The following is a 24,049-nucleotide window of genomic DNA, read 5'->3' as shown; positions in this document are numbered from 1 at the left end:
CCCCTTAGTCGCCTTTTACGACATCCATGAAAAAGAGATGGAGTGGTCCTAATATTTTTTCTATTGGTGCCAGGAATGATAAAGTAAGTATCTACAATTATAAAATGTGCACAGCAATAAAATAACAACTGTTTCATAAAAAGTAAATATAATATTACATAAATTTTAATTACATAGGTACATACAAAAATTATTGCTTAACATTATTCAAGGCATCTTGTCTTTTCTTAAAGCACTCTACGTGATGTTGAGCTATCCTATACGCTATTGTGTCTGGCCTCAACAGGTTACTGTTTACAGCTTGGAAGTAAGACTTTATCAATGACTCGTCCGTTTCTTCTGGATAAAGATAATCCTCTACAGGGTAGCAGAGAAGCTCTTCGGGGCAGTCGAGCGCTCGCAAACATCCAGCGTATTCTGACCAAAGCAACTTTCGCCACTTCACGTTATGCTGTTGCGCCAAAGGCACCAAAATGCATGCAGCGAAAGTGTGGTCCCCGTAACTAACTGATTGGAACTGCTCCAACAGCTGAGTGTAAAAATCCTGGAAATTATGCAACCCTGTCAACTCCTTGTCAAAATCGAAACCTGCCTTGTTTTTAAACAGAGTTTGAACACACTTCCGCAGTAAAAGCTTTATGTTTTTCTCAAGAAACAGGGAGTTATCACATAAAAAGACGCACAGGATGCGGCAAAATCTATCTGTGATGTTTATGTCGTTCAGTAGATCCGGGAAACATAGTTCATTGAAGAGGATCCACTCTAAACAGCCTGATATGATGAGTTCCTTCATTGGTGCCACTTTGTCAGCCTGCTCCTCGCTTGTTCTTAGTTTTTCTTCTCCTCCTTGACTATACAAGATCAATATAGGCATGTATATCCAATCTCTTGGCAGAAATGGTTCCTGCCACTTCCTCAATACATTATTATATGTTTCTCTATAGCTCAAGTTGATTACTTTGCGGTAACTAAGTTTTATATCCCCTATTGAAGTCAGAGCCTTGGAGAAGTTTTCTGCATCAGATAGTGATAATAAATTGAACAGTCTTTCAGCTGTGAACCAATTTTTATTGAAAACAACACTGTTGAAAAGAAATTCCAGTTCAAACTTCTTGTCCATCCTTAAAATGTAGCAAAGCTTACTAGCAACTTTGTAAATAAGGTCTTTATTTGTATCTGGGAAATCATTGAGGACAGCAATTTTCACAAGGCTAAATAAAAAGTCAGTTTCGATTCTAGTGAACCAATTGTCACACAAACTGGGAGCTTTATTCGCCACATTTCTCAGATAAGTTGAGAAGTGATCGTAAATACATTTTGTGACCCGTGAATCTTCCGTTAGCCTTAACACAACCAGCAGTGATGACAAAAACGGGATAGGCGAATTCACATTAAGGATTGGTAATACCTTTTGTGTAGAATCTATCACAGATGTTCCGAGACATTTCAAATTCTTAGTGTAATGAAGATCACTGTTCTCAATTTTTGACAACAGATTAGAAGAAGCTATCAAATTTCTTATTATCTCCTTGAATCCTTTAGATGCAGAAAGCGTCTTTAAGGAATCACTGAGAAACTTCAATTGCAACCTTTCAAGCAACAGAACAGTTTTACAGCAGTCCAGTGCTGCACTTATAAGTCTGAGGTGTCCACAGGTGTAAGTTTCTGAGTGCGCCAACTGTGCAAGCCACTTCTGAATCCCTTCCTTCAATAGTGGATATACCTGCTGTTTGAAAGAATCACGATTCACAGAGTAGCAACCTAAGAACTTATTAGTGAATTGCAAAACAACCGCAGCGTGAGTGGCAGAGACCACAGAAGAATTACTAAAGATATCTGTTCCTCTCACATGTTTATAAAGAGTTGTAACAATCATAGGACACAGAGATTTAGCTACTTGTGTGCCGAAACAGAACTGCAACAAGTTACAAAGAATAGAGTAAGCTTCTATTTGCACCCGAAGGCCGTACGTCCCATCTACACCAGAGCTTATGTACTCAGAAATTGGTTTCAATATATCATATTTTTGTACTAAAATGCCACTAATATCCATACTTTGCAGTGACAGAACTCTAAAGAATTTCAGAGCAGCTAAGATTGGTTTACCATTGTACACTATTTGTGGAATGAAAGCAAAGCTCAAACTGCTAGCGGGCAGAAAATATTTAATGATACACTGCATCAAGTGATCAGTCTGAATTATTGTCATTGCCGTTGCAACAGAATCCCTGGCAAGCCTTGTCAATATTTGTAAGCAATAATGGACACAGTTAAAAGATGGTTTAACAGTTTCCAAAATATAATACAATCTCTGTAGCACATCAGTTCTCATTAAAGCCGTGATGATATCAATTTCCGCCAAATGGAAATCTTTCAAATCACTTTCCTTAGATTCCAATTCATCTATCTCTGACTTGTCATTCTCCAAACATGGCTGGTGCAAGCCTTCTCCGAATCCAAGTAAAGCATCTAAACTAGCTTCATCAATTCGATTGTACACTAAATTTCTCATTGCTTTCAAAGCCGGTTCTAATATCAAAGGCTTATTTTCATCCATAGCGTATCGAATGACAAAAAATATTTTGCTGAGTGGAATTTCTATGATGTTTTTGTAAATTCCTGCATTGTAGTAGTCTAATATTCCAGCAATTGTATTCAGTGCCATGACCCTCTGTTGCGCTACTGCAGACCTTGAAAGTTCAAACAGTTCTGATAAAGTGTAGCCCGGCCTGTGTGGTTCTTCTCCATGGTGGAACAATGTTTTTGTTTTCTCCGTGTATTCTATAGTGTAGGGCAACAGGTACCCATTGAAGTTAAATCTGGCCTCATAAGGCTCATCTGGTCTAAGTTTTTTACACTCTTCAATACCTCTCATCCACATCAGCTTGTCTTTTTCAAGAGAGTCAAAGTGCACCCAATTGTTTACTTGTGGATGTGAGAGGACGTCATTTTCCCAGAGAGAATCATCAGCTGGCAAGTTGTTCAATGATTCATCAGTATCCATGTTTCCATCTGTTTCTTCTGATTTCGCATTAGGGTTTTTAAATGGTGCATAGTTTTCTTCTGTAGTTGCTTTCTGACGACGAGCTTTGATAAATTCTATTATTTTTGGATCTAAATTGGACATCAACTTTCTTTGTTCCTCTAAAATTTCTTTTTCAGATAATTTACTAAGAGTTTTAACATTTTCACTATGAATGTCATCAGCTTCACTTGATGATACAATGTAGCTTTTTGTAGGAAGATTTTTTTGTTCAGACAAGCCTTCTTTTATTTGCACAATGGAAGAAGATGACTCATCAGTGTCCATTTTTGTTTCTGTTCTAGGAATTTTGGCAGCCTTTAGGTTAGATGCAGTTCTTTTGCCAACACTCAGAGTAGGATCTCGTTTAACCGCTACTGGAAACCCTTGAGGTGGCATTGGTTTACCATTAAACACCATAATGGTATCTACATTCTTTTCTACAATATTTCCTAAAATTGATGGAATCACTTTGGGATAATAGACTTTGTCATCCTCTATTACATTATCTTTTGATTTTGGTAGTTCTCCTGTATTTTTCTCAATAATATCACCCACAATTGCGCCAAATTCGGCACCAGACTCACCTTCATCTTGTTTCTCTTCATGATTTTTTAACCCTTTTAACTGAGCATACTTTGAAGGTTTTCTCGTATCACTTATAACATTATTGTTGGTTCCTTTCGGTCGTAAATTGGTGACTTGTGCTGCTGGTTGCAAATGTTGGTTTTTATTCTTCTCGCGTAAAAATTCCTCTTGCATTCGTAATATTTCGTCTTCATCTTCACCGGGTTTAGGTCTGGTAAACATGGTTATATTTTATGGAACTAATTCGTTACTTTGGGAATAAGAATATTAATACGAAAAAACACCTTAATTGTATAGTACATCTCACAATCACAAACGCAACAAAACAAAGGACATGGACAATGGAATTACCCGTTTTGACATCTATTGCCATCTTTGACAATTGACATTGACAAAACAAAATTTAACAGTGCTGCTAGCTGTCTCTGATGAAACCGCAATAATTTGTTCTAAAGCGCAATATTTTTATTGATTGTAAGACTCGTCGTGAATCTTATTGTTAGCACATGCATATCTGATCACTACTTGTAGAATAACTAACCATTTCTCAGTAAATATGGCTTTATTCAATAAAATTATACAGTATGACTTTGAACATGTGACAGAACTGTAATGTTCGTTTTATGATAAAAGGTGTCAAAGCTAATGTGGAGGTTGCATATCACCACATTCTCCCCAGGTTTTAAGAAAGATCGTAATCTTGAAGATGAGACGGTGGACGTCGGTCTCTAGTAGAACGTCGCAGTTCAGGGTTTTGTGTTGTAGTAGCATCTGTAGTCAAATTAACTGGTTCCTGTTCTTCAGTTGTTGTCTCTTCGTTTGACTCTGCTGAATCCCAATTAGATGAATCAGAATCAGCCTCCTCAGTATCAGACGAAGTACCCATTGGGGCTAAGTGCCTGTTTGAAACTACTAATTCTCGTCCATTCTGTAATCTTATGTGTGAATGAAGGTTGTTAGCTTCTAATAATTGTACTTCTTCTACAAGAGGATCATATTTACTTCTCCTCACCGGGGTTCGATATAAAGCTTTATCTGCTTCTGTGAGCCAAGATGGCATTGATTGTCCATTAGAAGAACGTCGTGAATGATTAAACATACGCTCATGGGGCGTACATCCAGTAGCTGTGCATAGAAGTGAGCGGATAGCATGAAGTGACTTCTCAAGGACAGTTTCCCATTGAGTAATAGGCAAATTAATTGATTTTAAGGTAAGTTGTATAGTTTTCCAAATGATTCCATTATATCTCTCGGTCTGACCATTGCCTTGGGGATTATATGGTGTAGTGTAGCTTGTAGCTATGCCTAATCCGTGCAGAAAGGTTTTAAGTTCGGCTGATATAAATGCGGTACCTCTATCCGAGTGAACGTAAGATGGCAAGCCAAAAATGGCAAATAATTCAGAAAGTTTCTTTTGCACAGTTGATGAACTTACATCTGCACACGGGAAAGCGAAAGGAAATCTAGAAAACTCATCCACCACAGTAAGTATATAACGATGTGGTGATATGCAACCTCCACATTAGCTTTGACACCTTTTATCATAAAACGAACATTACAGTTCTGTCACATGTTCAAAGTCATACTGTATAATTTTATTGAATAAATTGTAGAATAACTAACCATTTCTCAGTAAATATGGCTTTATTCAATAAAATTATACAGTATGACTTTGAACATGTGACAGAACTGTAATGTTCGTTTTATGATAAAAGGTAATGTGGAGGTTGCATATCACCACACTACTTAATATTATTAATACAAAAGTAACTATTTGTCTGTTACGATTTTAAGCCTTAACCACTCAACTAATTTAATAATATACAGAGATAGACTTGACCCTGAGCAAGAACATAGGCTATATTTTATTTTGAAAAAGAAAAGGGTAGAAGGGGTTGAACGAGGTGATTTTACGGCGCACGAAGTCACGGACACCGGCTTCTTGTATATAAAGTTTTACGATTAATCCCAATTTTGAGCGCTGGCATAGCTTAGCTAGTCGAAGGACATTAAAGCACTAGATTTGGCGCTTACAACGAAAACTGCGTATTGTTGCCAACACTGATATTGGTTCAATGTCAACGTCAATCAAGTGTCATTTAGAAATGCCACTTAAACAAGAAAAACACGTGCGATTCAAGAGAACTAAAAAATAGGTACCTAAAAGGATTAGAGTTTAAAAATGCCTAATATTAAGAAAAATCTAGACAAATTAAAACATCCTAACAGCAGAAAAACGCTGTCATTGTTTAAGAAAATAAAGAAAGGTGAAAAACGAGATCAAAACAAAGTTGGCACACATATAAAACAGAACTTAATAGGTGAAAAAATTATGTGGTTCAAAGACAGAATACCTGATGGATGTAGTGTTTTGACCAAAGAACAGACTTTGGAACTGATGGAAAGTTATTTGGCAAGGTTTGACGAGGAATTGGAGCAGATAGCGTTAAAGAATTCTGTCGGCCAGAGAAAGAACCGCCAACACGCGAGTAGGGAAGACATAATCAATATCACCAAAAAGAAAGAGCATGAAGAGTTTGAATCGTGTGGCCTGGAGATGCCGGATCTGATGAACGCCCAGCAGATGGAAGTTCTGAAAAGCTGGAATGGAGAGTTGAGGTTTATACAGCATTTCAAACTTCGGAGAATAGCAAGAAAACATTTAATATAATGTGAGAAATCAATAAGCAGTTTTAATTCACCAAAAGTAACTTAAAATCTATTTTGTCTATATTACAAGAAAAAACAGGATTTTCCCACGAAGCAATTTTCAAATTAACACATAGCCTGCCATAGTAGATTTGCTAATACAAAGATTATATGCCTGTCAGTCACCGGTGACTGACATGGCAGTCTATGTGTTAAAAAAGACATGTAATACATATAGGGTAACAGTAATAAATTCTCAGTTAAATAAAACAACAAATCTATGAATAGGCTATTTATTCAGCAAATATTTACAACATGCCATAACACAAAGATAAGGTTGGTACAGACCGATACAGGTAGACAAAGGACAAGGAACATTCAAGACTGTATTTACAGCCTGCACCAGTCTGACCACCCATTTATAGATATAGTACATACAAACAAAATCAGTCCCTGTATTACATACAAAAATAAAAAATCTTAGCGATAGGTAACTTTTATATTTTTAGTAATTGAAAACCTGCAAAAAATGGATATTCAAATACAATTCTGCGTAATGATGCCACTAGAAAACACAAATATTTAATGAAAAGTAAAACAAACCAAGTACTTTATTAGTATTTATCGAGTCAAGATAATGAATATCTGACTGTTTTCTTCTGCACAACATTTATAATAAAAATTTTAAGACATAGTACATAAATTTAGTATAGTGCAAATTATGTGAAATAAATATCACATTAAAAATCCACATTACATAAAGATATTTTTCTTTTTTTTATTGTAAAAAATGTGTTTATGAAATGATTCATGTACTACAATTATTGCTATTTGCATCTAATTATAAAAACTTGTGAACATTTTTTCGTAGAAGCTATTGACCGCAGTGTAGTAAACATATGGTAGAATGATTCATCAATTTAGTGATTCATTCATGAGACAATGGTCTGTTACGAATAAATTTATTGGGTCAATAATTTTGATGTTTGACCTAACTTTTATGTGAAAAAAATAGATGTTTAGAGTTTAGATGTAAATATAAGCCTTTAGGTTTTCATATAATAAATAATGCATATTTAGTTAGCCATTATTAGGTAGGTATTTGTTTGTTATTATTTACCGCGTCAATAAGACGTGTTTCTGAGATCAACACTATATTACTAATAAAATAATTTATTTGTTTAAATTTTATTTTATAAATAAATTAATTTTTGGAAGGATATTTAAGATTTAAAAATAAAGAACAACCAAAATGTAAGACTTGTAACATACTTACTTATTTGCCAGTTATATGTGCAACAGGCTTTAGGTTTATGGACAAATATAAAAAAAGTTGTTTCTGCATAAACAACTTTTTTGAATCGCAGTAAATTTTTTTTCCAACTTACACAGCTAAAGTCAAGATAATTATATAAAATCACAGACTGCATTCACAAACTGAATCATATTAGAGTCTCGTTCACCTTGAATTAACCCTATGTGGTGTTGGAGTTGGCTTAACTTGTTTCTGACATTTCAATATAAACAGGAAATGGTTAATCAATATTAAAGGCATTTTCTTTATGATTCGAACTTAAATTATTTTAAGTTTCATTCCATTCATTTTGGGATACAATTTAACATATACGGCCATATTAAGATTACTGCTACATTTTTATGTAGCATCTAGAATAGTATATATACGTTTAAATTTCCGTACCTAAAAGGTAAAAGCGGGTCTGTCCGTCAACAGGCCGTCATCATAGCTAGAAAGCTGAAATTTTCACAAATAAATATTTAAGTATCTAAGTAAACTTGATCATGACAGGGAACCCTTCGTGCGCGAGTCAGACTCCTTGGCCTGTTTTTTTTTTTATTTCGACCGTATATAATAATTTTGCTTTTTATCTATGGAATCTGGATTTTTTAATAAATAAAATTACTTTTTTCATTTTCTTATATTGGTACTGTTGATCTGACAGACTAGATTTTTTTTATTTTATTATTGAAACTTTATTACTAACTATTTTATATATCTTGTTCCGCGGGAATCTGATGTATTATTTTTACAATTAAACAGAAGGTAATTCATCTACATACATTACTTTTAAATTTAACACACTTATTAAATATCGTACTTAATATAAATGAATGCTACAAAATAAAGCATCGTAATTATAAAGGTAGGTAATATTTCTCACTCAAACAATGCAGGACTTATCTTTCACTTCAAATAGTTACATAATGATATGCAATCTAGCGTATGAACACAGCAATATGATAACAAAACCATAAAAAATGTGACAAATTTTGAATTATTTTCACTTTTTTTTTATCAACATGCCAACTGCCAAATATGAACTGTTGCAAAAAAGGCATATGACACAAAGAAGTATATATAGTAAGTACAGTCAACCGCATATCAAGTTAGCCTGCATGGAACTTTATTTTGCGGTAACAGAGGCGAATTTTTGAGTGAATTAATGTAGGTTAAGATGCTGTTGACTGTACCAGTAAAGGTATCACTTATTGCAATGCAATTACTGGCGATCTTTGGAGAATTTGTTCCAATACATATTTTGACATTTGGCAATTGGTGATAATAAAATTGTATTATAGAGAAAACACATTAATATATTAAATGCAAATTGATGGCCATTAAAGTAGATAAAATTATTAATTGTTTATATTCAAATAAAAAAAAGTAATAAATAATTATTTATAGCTTTACATTTTTTTTTTAATTTTATTATTAAATTGCGTTGAAAGAGGTATTACAATTACAATTTAACTAAATTCATATTAAAGAGTAAATTATGTTTAGAAATTTTACTATACCTATGCATCTAGGCACTTAGTAGTAGTCGTAATAGGTACATTAACCTTTTCGAAATTTTACCTAATTTATTTCGAGACAATAATTTGATGATGTAAACAACTGCATATTCTGTTTATCCTTTAGATTTTATCCAACAACTTATTTACATTTTCTTAAAGTAGGTATAATTTTCTAAATAAATATCCCTCGCTCTGGCGCACTCGAGTCGAATATAATAAATTGTCGGGAATCGTCTTGAAAACTTTTCGTCGGGTATCGCGACGAAAAGCAGTTAAAGCGTGTAATTAAACGTTTTCATATCTATATTAATGAGAATAACATGTAATGCGAACAGCTCTGTTTTTCGTGAATTTAAAATAAATCTATTTATAAATAGGATACACGTCAAAATATGTGAAAAGAAAGTATTTAGTTTGTTCTTATTTGGAGCTTAACTTGCATGTCCTAGGTTTGTATATTTTTAAAAGTAAAAGCTACAGATGTAGACACTATTTTGTGAATATTTTCTTCTAAATATGTCAGCATATCCATGAATTATAGATTTTCATCTTAAAGAAAACGGTTTCCTCATTTACTGATCAAAAACAAATATTAAGTATAGAGCACGTGCACCTGTCATCTTAAACTTAAAAAGGCGAGCAATAATATGTAAACATAATAATATCGTGAACATTTTTCAAGTGTTAACACATTATGCACGCGACTGTACATCCGTAGAGAGCCACCGGCAGCACCGAGTCCGTATTACTGTCACTTACACCTCCAAAACTAAGATTTAAACTCACCAAATCATGTGAAGAGCGGTAAGTGGTAGAAATCATACCCTCTTTGACCTCTCGCGGCTTGCCAGATATATACGACGTGGTATGCACCAGGTACGAAGCATATGAGGCCAGCTACGAAGAACACCGCACCCTGTAGACCGTTTTCTGGTTCAGCAACAGCGAAGACACCCATTCCGAGGAGGCCTACTCCCACTAACAGGAGCACGACAGCAGCGAAGACTGTTTTCCAGTTCTCCCGGACTTTAGGGTGGTTCCAGCAGTACATGGACTGTGTTGCTTCCACATACTCGTGGATGAGGGAATCTGAGTCTCTTGATGTGGTGTCTTCTGTGCATTTGTAGGTTTTACTGTGAAAAAATTTCAATTTTTGTAACTGTGCATCTTTAACTTCAAAACTATTACAATAATTTTTTTTGTAATAATTTATATATATTTTTTGTAATAATTTATATTAATTTTATTTTATTATTTTTGTAATAATTTATATTAATTGAGCATTATATATTTTATAAAATAATGCTCAATTATTACAAAAAAATTATCTTCATATTCGTAATACAATGTCGTAAAGGGTAGATAAGACATTTACCACATCGCCTTTCTAAATATTTGGCAAGTGCCTCAAATTCAAAAAATTCAAAATTTTTTATTCATTATTATAGGATATTATTATATCGCTTAATAATTGTCGTATGGTTTAACAACTTGGTTGACGTCAAATATATTACTTAAAAACTAAGTTTACTGCCGCTTCCAAGGCGTCAGTGCAGAAGAAGCGGTAACAAACTGCACTGCAGCATTTTCTTTAACAACGTCAACTTCACAATATTAAATTATACTTAGAATATAATGTGGACGGGAGAATACATTGTTCACGGGAGATTTATATATTTATGAGATTTAATATTGAAAAAAGAAAATATATATATATATATATACATATATATATATTTTATGGATTGCCAATTTTAAAAAGATTTATGTACAGAGTGTACTGAAATTTTGATTTAAGTTCAAATTAAACTACAATTAATTACGAGGTTCCTGTGCCAATATTTGCTGGGATTAAGTGCCACGTGAGCATAACAGATTAGTATGAATTGTGGACATAGCAAATTATCTTATAAGCACACTTCACAAGTGAAGCATGCCTTATGTAGATTGTCTTCCAATTTTTATAATCTGTGTTGTGCACTTTTTATTTTTCATGAATATTTAAGCAATTCTCGTTCAACAGGATTATCAGCTGCGGTTGACAAAAGTTAAATCATTTGATGCATCCTTAATGTACATGATACATATGTACATAAAAATCTTGCCTCCTTTCTTGAAAGGTACATATTTCCATTTATCATGACTCTAGTTTTTACTGTCATTCCATGTGAAATGGAATAAGGCTAGACAAAGTGGTACAGATTGACAGAGTTACGTACTGTAAAACCCAGAGACTAAACAAAAGTTGATGCATATTTCCGTTTGGACAACATTACACTAGGAAATGTATAAGGCAACTTATACCTACAAGAGTTAGGTTTTTTAAAGTGGGGTTGAAAATTCTTAATGATATAAAACATGATTTCTTTTTACATGAAACAGAAGATTTTTACACCAATATCCTACCTAGAATATTCCATCTAACAATGACTGGCAATAAAAACATTAACATCTGAATCACATGCAAATATGCAAACCATGTGAAAGTGAAATGCAAATCATCGTGACTAGGAATCATCCGTCACAGACTTGAATAATCCATACAGAAATTATAATAAATGGAAAAATGTCTATTATGAATTATACTATTTAAACTGTAGAAAAAAATACAATATCTATGTTTCATGACCTAATGTTGGGAGTACCCATAATCATAGAGTACTTATGTATTCATGAAAAGAGAAATGAGTGTGGAGAAAGTGGAAAAGGTCTGTAGGAATCATAGCAAGTGGAAATGCTATGATTCCTACAGACACACCAGTCTCTGTGACCACTCCATCTCTTTCCCATGGATGTTGTAAAAGGCAACTAAGAGATAGGCTTATAAACTTGGGATACTTCTTTTAGGCAATGGGCTAACAACCTGTCATTATTTGAATCTTAATTCTATCTCAAAGCCAAATAGCTGAATGTGGCCTATCGGTCATTTAGACTGTTGGCTCTGCCTACCCCACAAAGGATATAGTGATTGTATGTATGTTATAGGTGTGATGTTGTGTATGACCTGAGGCTTCAATTCAGTAACCATTGAACAGGAATGTCCTGGCAAAAGGTTAGGTTAATAATAAAAGCGTTGGTTTGCATGTATTGATGAATGGGTATAAAACATGCTGGGATCATGGCAAGTGAAGAGTCTCTGCCTACCCCTCCAGTAAGATGTGTAACATACATGCATAGATATTACCAGGTCTATACCCCTTGCAGGGTATACAGAACCAACTACCTAGGCAACCTGTTTCAACTATGCTTCATTACAACAAAATACTTCTCATTATATCTTCAAAACTGTTTTGTTAATTTAAAAGTCATCATGAGAAGCATGGGCATTAGCATTTTAAATAAATTTAACAGCACCACTTACTAATATTTAGTTATAAAAAAAACAAATATTGTACACATTTGTTTACAAAATTAATTCCTGGCTGTCAAAAGATAACGGGAGGTGATCTAGATCAGTAGGCGCCGTCCGTACAAAAACGGAGCGTGCCTAATTAGCAGCTATTAACAATGATTAGCCAACTATATTCGGTCTAATGACCAAGAGTTCAGACGCCTTTGCCCTATAAATTACTATTCAGGTAAGTGAGGTCAGGAAAACGATCTAAAAAGAGCTTTAATGCAGACGGGCAGCCTTTCAAAGGCCGTTACGACTTACCTTGACAAGAAGTCTCCTCCATTCTTCAACTTATTCTGCAGCGGAGACCTATCACCCGTTGCACCGTAAACTTTAATCGCTTCATCAGTCTCTTCTTCGAAAGCGTCGTCGATTGAAAACCGTTTGTCACTATTGCCGAACGGTCTGGTCATTGTTAAATTTATTCCTATATGGCCTAGTAGGAAACAAACATCACAAATTGTTCGCACAAAGACAAAACACAGCTGTCAATTTATCACAACATCGCCATATTGTATTGTATTGCCATGTATTAATGATCGATTTTTCAATTCAATTTAATTCATATACTGTGGATCTTTGTATGACACAGACGTTTTTATTGATTTTGATTAAATAGTTCGCGCTTTGACATAAATCAAAGAAATTAAATTAGTTGTGTAGTCAGGTACTTAAAGGTACGTTATCTTCGCTAAATCACAGTACGAAACGAACTTTCTAATGTGCTCACTGAAAGACACTGACTGAAGAAAGGTTGTTGGCGTTGAATGGTCTGTGGCTGTGACTCGTGAACTGTATTCGATTAGTCATCTTGGCAAATTTTAATGCTAATTTATAGCGTACCTGACCATTATCATCGTTTATCACATCAATACTACCTCGTGATACCCGAGAAGTTGTTGGATTGTGTACTAGACTTAGAATATGGCAATAAGTTAGGGTCAAAAACGTCAAATCAAGGGTCAAAATTCAAATTATGAGGTCAATTACCGTCAAAACACCATAATAACAATGTGCTGCCATATTATTGTTTTTTCCCATATTATAAGAAAATCTAAAATTACAATTAAGTCTTAATCGGAATAGTCAGAGCTTATTGCCTTGAAGAACACAAGGAAAAATGCAATGTTATGTGCATTACTTTCCTGAATAAATCGTTTTAAAATTATAGCAAACTTACGAAAAGAGAAGCGTTGTTTTAACTTTTACAAGGTTCTGTTAACACACTGCTCGATCGTCCATTGGATATCTGTCTATCTTAAGCTGAGTGGAATCTTTTGGTAGCAATAGTTACAAAATGTTTCTTGGTTTCATTCTCTCTTATTGCAGTGGTTATAGGTTCTATCTTTTTTTTTGTATATCCATATCTAAACATTTAATAAAATTGTAACTCATGGACGTCTAAATTTTGAAGATATTAGCAAAAAGTCTATAAAGGGGAACTATATTTGACCAATAGAAGCCAAGAATGTGATATTTTGAATTTATGTCTGTCTGTATGATTATACACGCCTTATATCTTTGCGAAAACTGCTGCTCGGACTTGCATGCGATCTTGTCAGATGTTGACTTGGTTTTACTTAAAAATTGTTTTCCAAAGATTTCTCCCATCACATTGTTTATATCCCTTAAGAGACTTATGAATGTGAAAGAAGCGAAGGAAGTATGCAGAGATCATGGCAAGTGGAAAGATGTAGTCTCCACCTACCCCTCCGGGAAAAAGACGTGATTTTATGTATGTATGTATGTTCTTCCATCACCGGTCTAAGGTCTGCGCGTTGGCATTTAGTTGCCCCTTTGTTGAAGTGCCTTTGCTGGGCGTCACTCGTACCTACTAAATATTTTTAATTGCAACAAGTCACAAATTAGAAAGCTTAATTTGCATGTATCTGTATATTAGAAATAAGCAGAACCAGTGTACTATTTTTTCTTGTGTTTATCATTGCGAATTCAGAAGATAACAACTAGCCTCTTTAAGTTCAAACCACAATTAAGTAAACCGAAAAATACTTGTTTGTAATCTTTAGTCTGCAAAGACAAGTCGAAACCCACTTGTTGGAAATTTAAAAAAACTATGGTAACACTTAACTTTGGAACAAATCTACTTCTGACATTGATATACTTATATCAAAGTCAAATGTCAAAACCATGTGGTCGAAGTCGATCGTATCGGTGAATCGGTGAATAATATATTTTTTGATTGTAAGTAAACAAAATTACAAATTTCACAATGGTGAACAAAATTTGGTCTAAAGTAACTCCTGCGCTATCTCCGTCAGTGCTATCATGTATTAACAAGCAGGGATTTAGAACAATGACGCCTATCCAGGCAGCTGTAATACCTTTAGTGTTATCTTGCAAAGATGTGGCCGCAGAAGCGGTGACTGGGTCAGGAAAGACCCTCGCGTTTGTTGTGCCGATGCTGGAGATGTTGAAGAAGAAGGAGAAAGACGGCCCGCTGAGGAAGGATTTCGTATATGCTGTTATTATATCGCCCACGAGAGAACTAGCCACGCAAATTTATAAGGTAAGTGAATATTGTTCACAGTTATAGCAGAGGAATATGACACTCTGTTCTTGCAAACTTTAACCATATTTATCAGGTCTTTATGTGCCGAGTGTACACTGTGTATTTCTTGCAGACATGTATTTATCATATGTAGTAGTAGATTTGTAGATAGATTCGCAAAAAGTGCATTAAATATTGTAAAATACAGGAACATACTTCTACACACAGGAAACAAATTCAGTATTCCGAAAATATATAGTACCTATTCCAATTAGCCATTACTTCTGCAAGTGACGTGATGATATCTTTATCCCTTACAGACAGGGTAGTCCTCAAGCGATTATAATAAAGTTTTAGTAACTTTAAAAATTTTGTGACAAAATAAATAACTTTAGAAAAGTTGATACACTTATCCTGTTCAATTAAAATGCGCCAGAATCTTAAGAGATATAATAAAATATATTTTTAATTAAAGGAAAAAAGGATAATGACAATAAACCTTTTTCAATTTTAAATTCTAGGTCATAGAACAGTTTCTCCAAGAGCCCGATTTGGGTCACCTGACATTAGCACTTCTAGTGGGCGGGCGAGCGGTGGATGCCGATGTGGAAAGGCTTCAGAAGGGTGCTCATATAGTGGTGTGCACTCCGGGGAGGTTTGGTGACCTGTTGGCTGAGAGGAAGCACCTCAATCTGGCGGGGCGGCTGAAGGAACTGGTTGGTATGACGGAGATTCTTTTTTATACCTTACTTGAATTTTTTTTTTCAATTATCTTGCTGCTTAAGTAATTTTTCATGTTGAAGTTACATAAATATGTTTTATTAGTCTTACTCAGTTTCTTTTAAAATTAACAATATAAGTTTTGTACTTTTTTTGTATACATACATAAAATCATGCCTTTTTCCCGGAAGGGTAGGCAGAGACTACATCTTTCCACTTGTCACGATCTCTACATACTTCCTTCACTTCATCCACATTCATAACTATTTATAACTCTCTTCATGCAAGTCATGTCGCCATTTTGAATTGGTCAATAATAATTTTTTTTTTCTATATAAGTTTTTTTTCCTAAAACACCTTATATCATTTTTACTTTCAGGAGTTCCTGGTATTAGATGAAGCAGACCGTCTGCTGGACCTGGGTTTCAATGCGACACTCACCACAATCCTCCAATACCTGCCCAGACAAAGACGCACAGGGCTGTTCTCAGCCACACAGACAAAAGAACTCCAAGATCTAGTCAGAGCTGGGCTCCGGAACCCGGTCATAGTCAGTGTTAAAGAGAAATCGACCATAAGTACACCGTTATTGTTGGAGAATTACTATGTAATAGTGGAGCCACAAGACAAATTTTTATTCTTGCTTAACTTTATACGTAATAGAAAAATGGTGAAAGGTTTATTCTTCTTGCCGACTTGCGCGTGCGTCGATTACTGGGCGGATGTGCTGCCCGTGTTCCTGCCTGGTATAAAGGTGTTTGCTATACACGGCAAGATGAAGCTGAAGAGAGGCAAGATCTTGGAAAAGTTTCGGGAAGCGGACAGTACAATATTGCTGTGTACTGATTTGCTGGCGAGGTATGTTACGAGTTGTTTGTTTATGTATATATATATATATATAAATTTTATTTAGCTGTAGTTTTATTAACGAGAATAACATAACCTTTCAGCATTGTATAACTAAGATAATGATTTTTTTGGGTGCAAGGGAGTTGGTAAGTTTCTTTGGAACAGCAAAGAATTGAGGTCTCTAGCACTTTAGAATAGAATCACTCCATATCATTTCCATGGATGTGGTAAAAGGCGACTAAGGGAGAGGCTTATAAACTTGGGATTCCTCTTGTACGCTCGGTAGGATAGGCTTGCAACCTGTCACTATTTGTATCTCAATTCCCTCATGAATATATCATACTGCTGGATGTGGCCTTTCTGTCTTTTCGGGACTGTGTTCCTTGGTCTACCCTGCAAGGGATTTAGATATGACAATATGTATGTATGTATGGTCTAGGAAGAGTTCGAAAATTCCAATATGTTTTTTAAAACACAAACTCACCAGTTATGATGGACTTGGCTTATGCAAGTGTTTAAAAAGAGGAAATGTGCAATAATTTGACGGCCTCTGTGGCGCAGCGGTAGTACGCTTTTCTGTGACACCGGAGGGCCCGGGTTTGAATTAAGTATTTATTATAAAATATAGTATCGTTGAGTTAGTATCTCGTAACACAAGTCTCTAACTTACTTCGAGGCTTACTCAATCTGTGTAATTTGTCCCGTATATAATTATATTTATAATGAATTTCCCGTAAGTAAGTATCCGAAGTATTATTAATTTACCGTAAGTAAAGTACCCGAAACCGCCGAGCTTGCACGAAGAGAGTTATGAATGTGGATGAAGCGAAGGAAGTACCTATGCAGAGATCGTGGCAAGTGGAAAGAGGTAGTCTCTGCCTACCCCTCCGGAAAGAAGCGTGATTTTATGTATGTATGACTGTGTCATTTTTCCCGCATATACCTATACTAGAGGCCGCCCGCGACTTCGTCCGCATGGAAACCCTATCAATCCCGCGGGAACTCTGGGATAAAAAGTAGCCTATGTGTTATTCTGGGTCTTCAGCTACCTACATACCAAATTTCATGGTAATCGGTTCAGTAGTTTTTGCGTGAAAGAGTAACAAACATCCATACATCCATACAAACTTTCGCCTTTATAATAGTAGTAGGATATTATTTATTTATGCAAGTATTTAAAAAGAAGAAATGCGCAATAATGAATTTCCACATTAAATTCCAGGGGCCTGGACATCCCCGAAGTGGAATGGGTGCTCCAATGGGAGCCTCCGACGTCGCCGTCGTCGCTGGTGCACCGCGTGGGGCGCACGGCGCGGGGCGGAGCGCCCGGCTGCTCGCTGCTGCCGCTGCTGCCCACCGAGGATGCGTATGTCCCCTTCATCAGGACCAATCAGATGGTGGAGTTGAAGGACTGGAGGAAGTCCGGCGATGAGATCAAGATTACTGATAAATTGAGAGATAAGGTAAATTGTTGTGTAGTAGTGATACGCTCCGGCGTCGCAAGAGTAGAGATTGTCGAATTTAAAAATGCATGCCCCTCCACTGAACGTAATTGTTTCAACGTGGGAGAGTAAATACTTATTACAACACTTTACTGTGTGCGTGCGGCGATTTTGTTGCAATACTTTGACTCGCTCGCGCAAACAATGGACAACTAGTCGTGTGATCACTCCAGTCATTTTAATTGTATGGCGGGGAGCGCGCTCGTTGTACTGAACGACACGTCCGCTCTGTCGTTCGTTCGCGTCATTTGCACTGGTTGGCAAACAGATCCAGCTTCTCGGGCTTATGATGTGTACTGTTTGCATGACCAATGACGTCGATTAATTTGTATGTAGTGCGTAAATACACCGACTTTGCATGGAAGCGTAAATACACTGGAGGGGCGTGCATTTTTAAATAAGACAATCTCTACCTACGTATGTACGCCACAAGTCACAGTCAAAAACAGCGAAAAGTCCAAATGTGCCGTGTGGTTCCCGGCATCAATATAAAAATAGAATAGGACCAGTCCATCTCGTTCCCGTGGATGTCGTAAGAGGCGACGAAAAGAGTAGGCTTATAAACTCGGTATTATTCTTTTAGGCGATGGGCTAGCAACCTGTCACTATTTGAATCTCAATGCCATCTTAAAGCCAAATAGCTGAACGTGGCCTATCAGTCTTTACAAGACTGTTGGCTCTGTCTACCCGCAAGGGATATAGACATGATAGCCCATCGCCTAAAAGAAGAACCCCAAATTTAAAAGCCTATCCCTTAGTCGCCCATCACGACATGTATAGGAATGAGACAGTGCGGTCCTATACTTATTCTTTATTGGTGCCGGGAACCCGTATTTCCCCCGCACATTATCAAATCAAATTGTAAACATAAAGCAGTTTTAAATTGTAACGTTCGTAAAACACATACATATTATTATTTTCCAGGTTCTATGTAATGTATGTAACACATTATAATACTTATTTCAGGTTCTAACGATTCTGCATTCGCAACAAAAGCAAGACCGCTCGATTTTGGACAAGGGCCAGCGAGCGTTCGTGTCTCACATACAAGCGTACTCCAAGCACGAATGCAACCTGTTACTGCAATGCAAAGAGCTGCCTCTGGGGCACATAGCGACTAGTTACGGTCTGCTCAAGCTGCCATTGATGCCGGAGATAAAAGACGAGCATAGACAACAGTTTGTTGGTGCGTGTTTTTAAATCACAACTACTATATAAATACTAGCTGTCCCGGCAAACACTGTTTTGCAAAAAAATAAAAATTTGTATAGAATTATAAAAAAAATGTTAAGGGTGGACAACCCTTAACACTTAGGGGTATGAAAAATAGATGTTTGCCGATTCTCAGACCTACTGAATATGCATGCAAAATTTGGTTAAAATCGGTAAAGCCGTTTCGGAGGAGTACGGAGACAAACATTGTGACACGAGAATTTTATATATAAGATGATGATGATAAAGCATCCTACCTATCCATTGATGGCCTCTGTGGCGCAGCGGTAATACGCTTGTCTTGGTAGGAAGCTATATATTGGATAGGATGGAAGACAAAATTAAAAAATTGGAAAACAAGATTGGAATTAAAAAATTCTTTTTGTGTTGAAAAGACCATTTATCGAGGAAGCCTTTAGGCTATATAAAATCACGCTGCAACTATTAGGAGCGAAGAAATAATGGAAAATGTGAAAATTATTCATCCTTGAGGGCTTTAATGGTGCCCAAAATAACTATTCCACGCGGACGAAGTCGCGGGCACAGCTAGTCTATACTACTATTATAAAGCTGAAGAGTTTGTTTGTTTGTTTGAACGCGCTTATCTCAGGAACTACTGGTTCGAAATGAAAAATTATTTTTGTGTTGAATAGACCGTTTATCGAGGAAGGCTATATAACATCACGCTGCAACTATTAAGAGCGAAGAAATAATGGAAAATGTGAAAAGAAATGGGGAAAATTATTCATCCTTGAACACTTCAATGATGCCCAAAAAAACTATTCCACGCGTACGAAGTCGCGGGCACAGCTAAGTGCCTAATACAATATTGAATTTAAAAATAATCTTCACCCAATATGTTCCAGGGCCCATTGAGCAGATTGACTACAACAGCATCCCGTACAGAGACAAACAGAAGGAGGCGAGCCGGCTGCAGAAGCTAGAAGAATACAAGAGAACAGGCGTGTGGCCCTCCAAGAAGAAGAAGAAAATGGTTTGTTTGTTTGTTTTTTTTTGTAATATCTCTACTCCCTCCTGGCTTTTAGTCCCGGTTGCATCCTCACCACTCTGGAGAGCCCGGGGTACGCCTTTGACCATGGATCCTGGATTGGGTGAGTCAGGTTCTTACAGAAGAGAATAGATTTTTAAAATTGGATACAAGGTACCACTTATTGACGTCACATCACTTAAATCTAATTATAACTACTACCGCTTCCAAAGCGCATGTGTAGAAGAAACGGCGGAACAAACTTCACTTCTATATTTAAGGCTCTTTTAGTAACATGACCTTCCTCTCTTCTCATGATGTGTCCGTACCAACCCAGCTTATTACCATTCATCTTTTCATTTATCGGCGCTACTTTCATACTTCCTCTTATATACGAGTACTCTTAACGTATAGTTGTCTCACTCTAAACCGATATGTCTGAGCATAAAATCTTAAGAAAGTGCTTAAGTTGAATTTTTTTTTAATTTGTATATTTTTTTTAACAGACTCAGACCCAGCCGTGGGAGCAAACGAAACAGAACAAAGAGGAGAGGAAACAGCGGCGGAAAAAGCGGAAAGAGTTAAAAAAGCTAGACGGGTGAGCAACTCTATTGAATGGTATTTCAAATAGGGAACATGCAATAATTTTAGTTTTGATTTCATTTTAAAGAATTCCATGTAAAATAGGTCTTAACATATTAAAAAAATTAAAACAATCTAATTTATCGTAAAAAAATGCGGCTTTAAACTGATCGTTTAAATTTTCGCGCCAAAACGGACCTACACTTCCAATGACGTCACACGTGTCTGACACTGGTCGTGCTTGCCTTCGTTGATTACAGTGTTTCCACAATGAGGGGAAATTCCCCTTTTAAGGGGTAATCAGGGTCCAGAGGGGAAGAAAAAGGGGAAATACTATAAAAGGGGAATTTTAGGTAATCATATATTAAACTTTTAGTTACAACAAAAGTGCCAAAACTACAGCAAAATAATTTTTGAGGGGAAAAAAGTTCTGAAATGGGGAAATCGGAATTGAGGCATGGGGAAAGAAAATTTTTATAGTGGAAACACTAGTTGATTATCATAAATTGCAAATTTTCTCGACTTTCACTAAGTTTTTTGTAATAATTTAAAATGGAATATTCATCCACATCAAGTGATCACAATAATACCGAAAAAATTCGGATATAAAGTCGTGTTGACTCATGTTTTGTACCTATGTGTCCATCTACTTCAACAAAGTTTCCAAATGCCTGTGTAGATCATTTTCTAATACCCCAATTAGACTATAGTATAATCATTTGTTGTGCACTTGTGAATCACCTTTAATTAAAATTGAATAAAAACAATATTTTCGAAGCATAGTTTTATTTAATAAATTGATGAAATTCTTGAAAAACAAAAAAATGTGCTTAAATATTATATATATCTTTTAATTTCGGAAATACAGCATCTATCCAGAATTTCTTTGCAATATTCATTACAGATACAATGATGTTATCATATTGCACACAACATTTGCAGTTGCACTTGTGTCCAACATTTTGGTGTTATTTTATTGTCTTTCACATAGGAAAGTATGGCATCTTCGGTTGAAGGACATTTGACTTCTATTGTATAATTTTCAGTAAGCCCGTCAGGTTGCTGTTGCTCCAAAAATAGGATACTCGGCATTAAGAAGTAGTCCAGCTTCTTCAATTTCAATCTGAATTGCAGAAACAAAAATATTAATTATGTACGTAAAGCCTTGAACCAAACATTACAAATTTCTTTTATTCAAAATATTCAAACAAACAAAAACCACCGAACTTACCTTTTCTTTCTTGCTACCTACTTTGAGAACTTTTTTTTCTAGTATTTTCCCTCTTCTCATTGCAATGGAAGTAAATTTTGAATCATCTCCCATAATTGCGTTCAGAAGGGAACCATTTATAGTTTTACAGTGAGCGACTTCATAAAAAGTTGAGCCAGTAATTCTACCGTACCTGTAAAGTAGAAAAATAAACTTATATACAGCTAATATGCCAATCAAGTTTATGTTATGTGAGTATGATAATGAGTTTATTTTGTCAAAATATTTTTTTTTATTCATGGTATGTTAGTGATAAATACAATAAACAAAACTAAGCTAGAAGTCTTACTACTTACCTCAACTCAAACCACATTGGTGAATCACTTTGATGTTTGGTGGTGGAAAATACCATATTTATATTATCAGTGTTGGTCATTTGCTTTGATAATGCTTCAAGAAATGATTGTGGAGAGTCCAACTTCCCAATCAAGCTTGAACACACCTTATGAATGCTTGTCTTCTTAAAAGTAGCAAAGAATACTTCCCCGACAATCATTTTTATTGACAGCATCTATTCTTTTAAAATATCCACCTAAAAATATGCAGTTATTATTGTAACACACATTTAACTTCTTTTCAATTTCTTTAAATAAAAAAGCTAGTTAGCTAGTTGAGCTAAAATATAACTGCTATGTTTAGAAATTGCTGAATAAAATGCAAACAACGTTTAAAAACATTCATGCATACCGTACTAATTTAGTGCCTTTCATTTCTACACTTGAAAACTCTGGACTCACGACAAAAAAAGTTACTACTATGTCGACACCAACTTTTGGTAAATTTTTGGAGTCTGTTTTTTTAAATCCAACTTCCATTTTTATTAAAAACGTAAATAATAAGCACTGCTGCCTATTAATCGCAAAGTTAACTTCTTAAAGTTGACACAACACGAGTGACGTCACTGAACGCTGATTGGTGTTTTGAATTGCGTTTCGTTTAACGTAATTTTAATTCGTAATAATTGCTAAAAATCAACATAATTTAAAATAAAAACGTTGAAGAAGTCCTTCTTTTATATTTTTTTAACATTTTATACGTAAAATTTTCATAAATATCATATTTGCATCTTCCCTATTGTATAGCGCACTGGCCGCTAAGAAAAAAAGTAAATATTTAATTGAAAAAAATAAAGATCGTCTTTTGTTGATTTTAACGTTATTCACGTTATTTCTTCTGGTTTAAGTTTTTATTTTATAGTTTTGATTTACCAACACGTAGATATTTTTATAATAACTACGTATATTCTTATACAAATTTACTTTTCACATCATCTTATAATACGCTTATAGGTGGCTCAACTGCCATCAAAAGTAAGAATTTGTTTTTGCCGTGTGGTTCCCGCACCAATGAAAAAAAGAATAGGACCACTCCATCTCCTTCTTATGGATGTCGTAAAAGACGACTAAAGGATAGGCTTACAGACTTGGGATTCTTCTTAAGGCGATGGGCTAGCAACCTGTCACTATTTGAATCTCAATTCTATCAATAAGCCAAATAGCTGAACGTGGCCATTCAGTCTTTCCAAGACTCTGTCTACCCTATGTATGTATGTTTTTGTCTAGTGTGTGATTGGGTTATATAATAAAATAACCTATTTAATTTCCAGTGAAGGCAAGCGGCGCAAGCGGCGCGCGGTGACGGCGGCGGAGCTGGAGTCGCTGGCGGCCGACGTGGCGCTCATGAAGAAGCTGAAGAAGAGGAAGATCACGGAGGAGGAGTTCGACAGGGCCTTCGATGTTGATAAATAAATTGTTAACGATCAATTTCGTCTTTTTGCTATTCGAAGAACTTTGACTTGACTTTACCTCGTAAAAAATGGCGGTCGTTTTGGTCTTAAGTTACATAACTTATAAAGGAGGAACAGGGTCCATTAATAACAGACCTTTGAGGTGCATTCTCACATGGCAACTGACTCTTTCTCGTTTGGGCTGCTAAATAAAATCATAC

The 24,049-nt window shown here is 35.6% G+C and overlaps 4 protein-coding genes across 4 annotated transcripts; 2 read left to right on the top strand and 2 right to left on the bottom strand.

Moving 5' to 3' along the window:
* Window positions 1-157: 157 nt before the first annotated feature.
* LOC106138561 (RNA polymerase II-associated protein 1) lies at window positions 158-3,954 on the bottom strand. Its single transcript, XM_013339738.2, has one exon. It carries the CDS (start codon window positions 3,830-3,832, stop codon window positions 191-193), a length of 3,642 nt encoding a protein of 1,213 aa, XP_013195192.1. The 5' UTR covers window positions 3,833-3,954; the 3' UTR covers window positions 158-190.
* A 1,744-nt stretch (window positions 3,955-5,698) lies between these two features.
* On the top strand, window positions 5,699-8,599 carry LOC106138550 (translation machinery-associated protein 16 homolog). Its single transcript, XM_013339728.2, has one exon. The coding sequence runs from the start codon at window positions 5,793-5,795 to the stop codon at window positions 6,279-6,281; it is 489 nt and encodes a 162-aa protein (XP_013195182.1). The 5' UTR covers window positions 5,699-5,792; the 3' UTR covers window positions 6,282-8,599.
* Window positions 6,537-13,259, bottom strand: LOC106138552 (transmembrane protein 134). The gene is made up of 2 exons (XM_013339731.2): window positions 12,732-13,259; window positions 6,537-10,209 (listed from the first exon to the last, which is right to left on the bottom strand). The coding sequence occupies exons 1-2, from the start codon at window positions 12,881-12,883 to the stop codon at window positions 9,867-9,869; spliced, it is 495 nt and encodes a 164-aa protein (XP_013195185.1). The 5' UTR covers window positions 12,884-13,259; the 3' UTR covers window positions 6,537-9,866.
* A 1,370-nt stretch (window positions 13,260-14,629) lies between these two features.
* LOC106138551 (probable ATP-dependent RNA helicase DDX55 homolog) lies at window positions 14,630-23,858 on the top strand. Its single transcript, XM_013339730.2, has 8 exons — window positions 14,630-14,997; window positions 15,501-15,695; window positions 16,079-16,557; window positions 17,771-18,011; window positions 19,017-19,236; window positions 20,129-20,256; window positions 20,757-20,848; window positions 23,709-23,858. The coding sequence occupies exons 1-8, from the start codon at window positions 14,701-14,703 to the stop codon at window positions 23,848-23,850; spliced, it is 1,794 nt and encodes a 597-aa protein (XP_013195184.2). The 5' UTR covers window positions 14,630-14,700; the 3' UTR covers window positions 23,851-23,858.
* The last annotated feature ends 191 nt before the right edge of the window (window positions 23,859-24,049 follow it).

Source organism: Amyelois transitella, chromosome 22 (assembly GCF_032362555.1).
Source record: "Amyelois transitella isolate CPQ chromosome 22, ilAmyTran1.1, whole genome shotgun sequence".
NCBI classification, from domain to species: domain Eukaryota; kingdom Metazoa; phylum Arthropoda; class Insecta; order Lepidoptera; family Pyralidae; genus Amyelois; species Amyelois transitella.
Note: the sequence above shows the minus strand (reverse complement) of the source record. Positions and strands in the feature narration are given on the sequence as shown.

Excerpts from the sequence above, each read along its gene's own strand:
- LOC106138550 (XM_013339728.2), top strand. The coding sequence starts at position 5,793 with ATGCCTAATATTAAGAAAAATCTAGACAAATTAAAACATCCTAACAGC.
- LOC106138551 (XM_013339730.2), top strand. The coding sequence starts at position 14,701 with ATGGTGAACAAAATTTGGTCTAAAGTAACTCCTGCGCTATCTCCGTCA. Across the intron at positions 19,237-20,128 it reads GCATAGACAACAGTTTGTTG|GGCCCATTGAGCAGATTGAC; the intron begins GTGCGTGTTTTT and ends AATATGTTCCAG. Across the intron at positions 20,849-23,708 it reads GAGTTAAAAAAGCTAGACGG|TGAAGGCAAGCGGCGCAAGC; the intron begins GTGAGCAACTCT and ends TTTAATTTCCAG.
- LOC106138561 (XM_013339738.2), bottom strand. The coding sequence starts at position 3,832 with ATGTTTACCAGACCTAAACCCGGTGAAGATGAAGACGAAATATTACGA.
- LOC106138552 (XM_013339731.2), bottom strand. The coding sequence starts at position 12,883 with ATGACCAGACCGTTCGGCAATAGTGACAAACGGTTTTCAATCGACGAC. Across the intron at positions 10,210-12,731 it reads GGAGGAGACTTCTTGTCAAG|TAAAACCTACAAATGCACAG; the intron begins GTAAGTCGTAAC and ends ATTTTTTCACAG.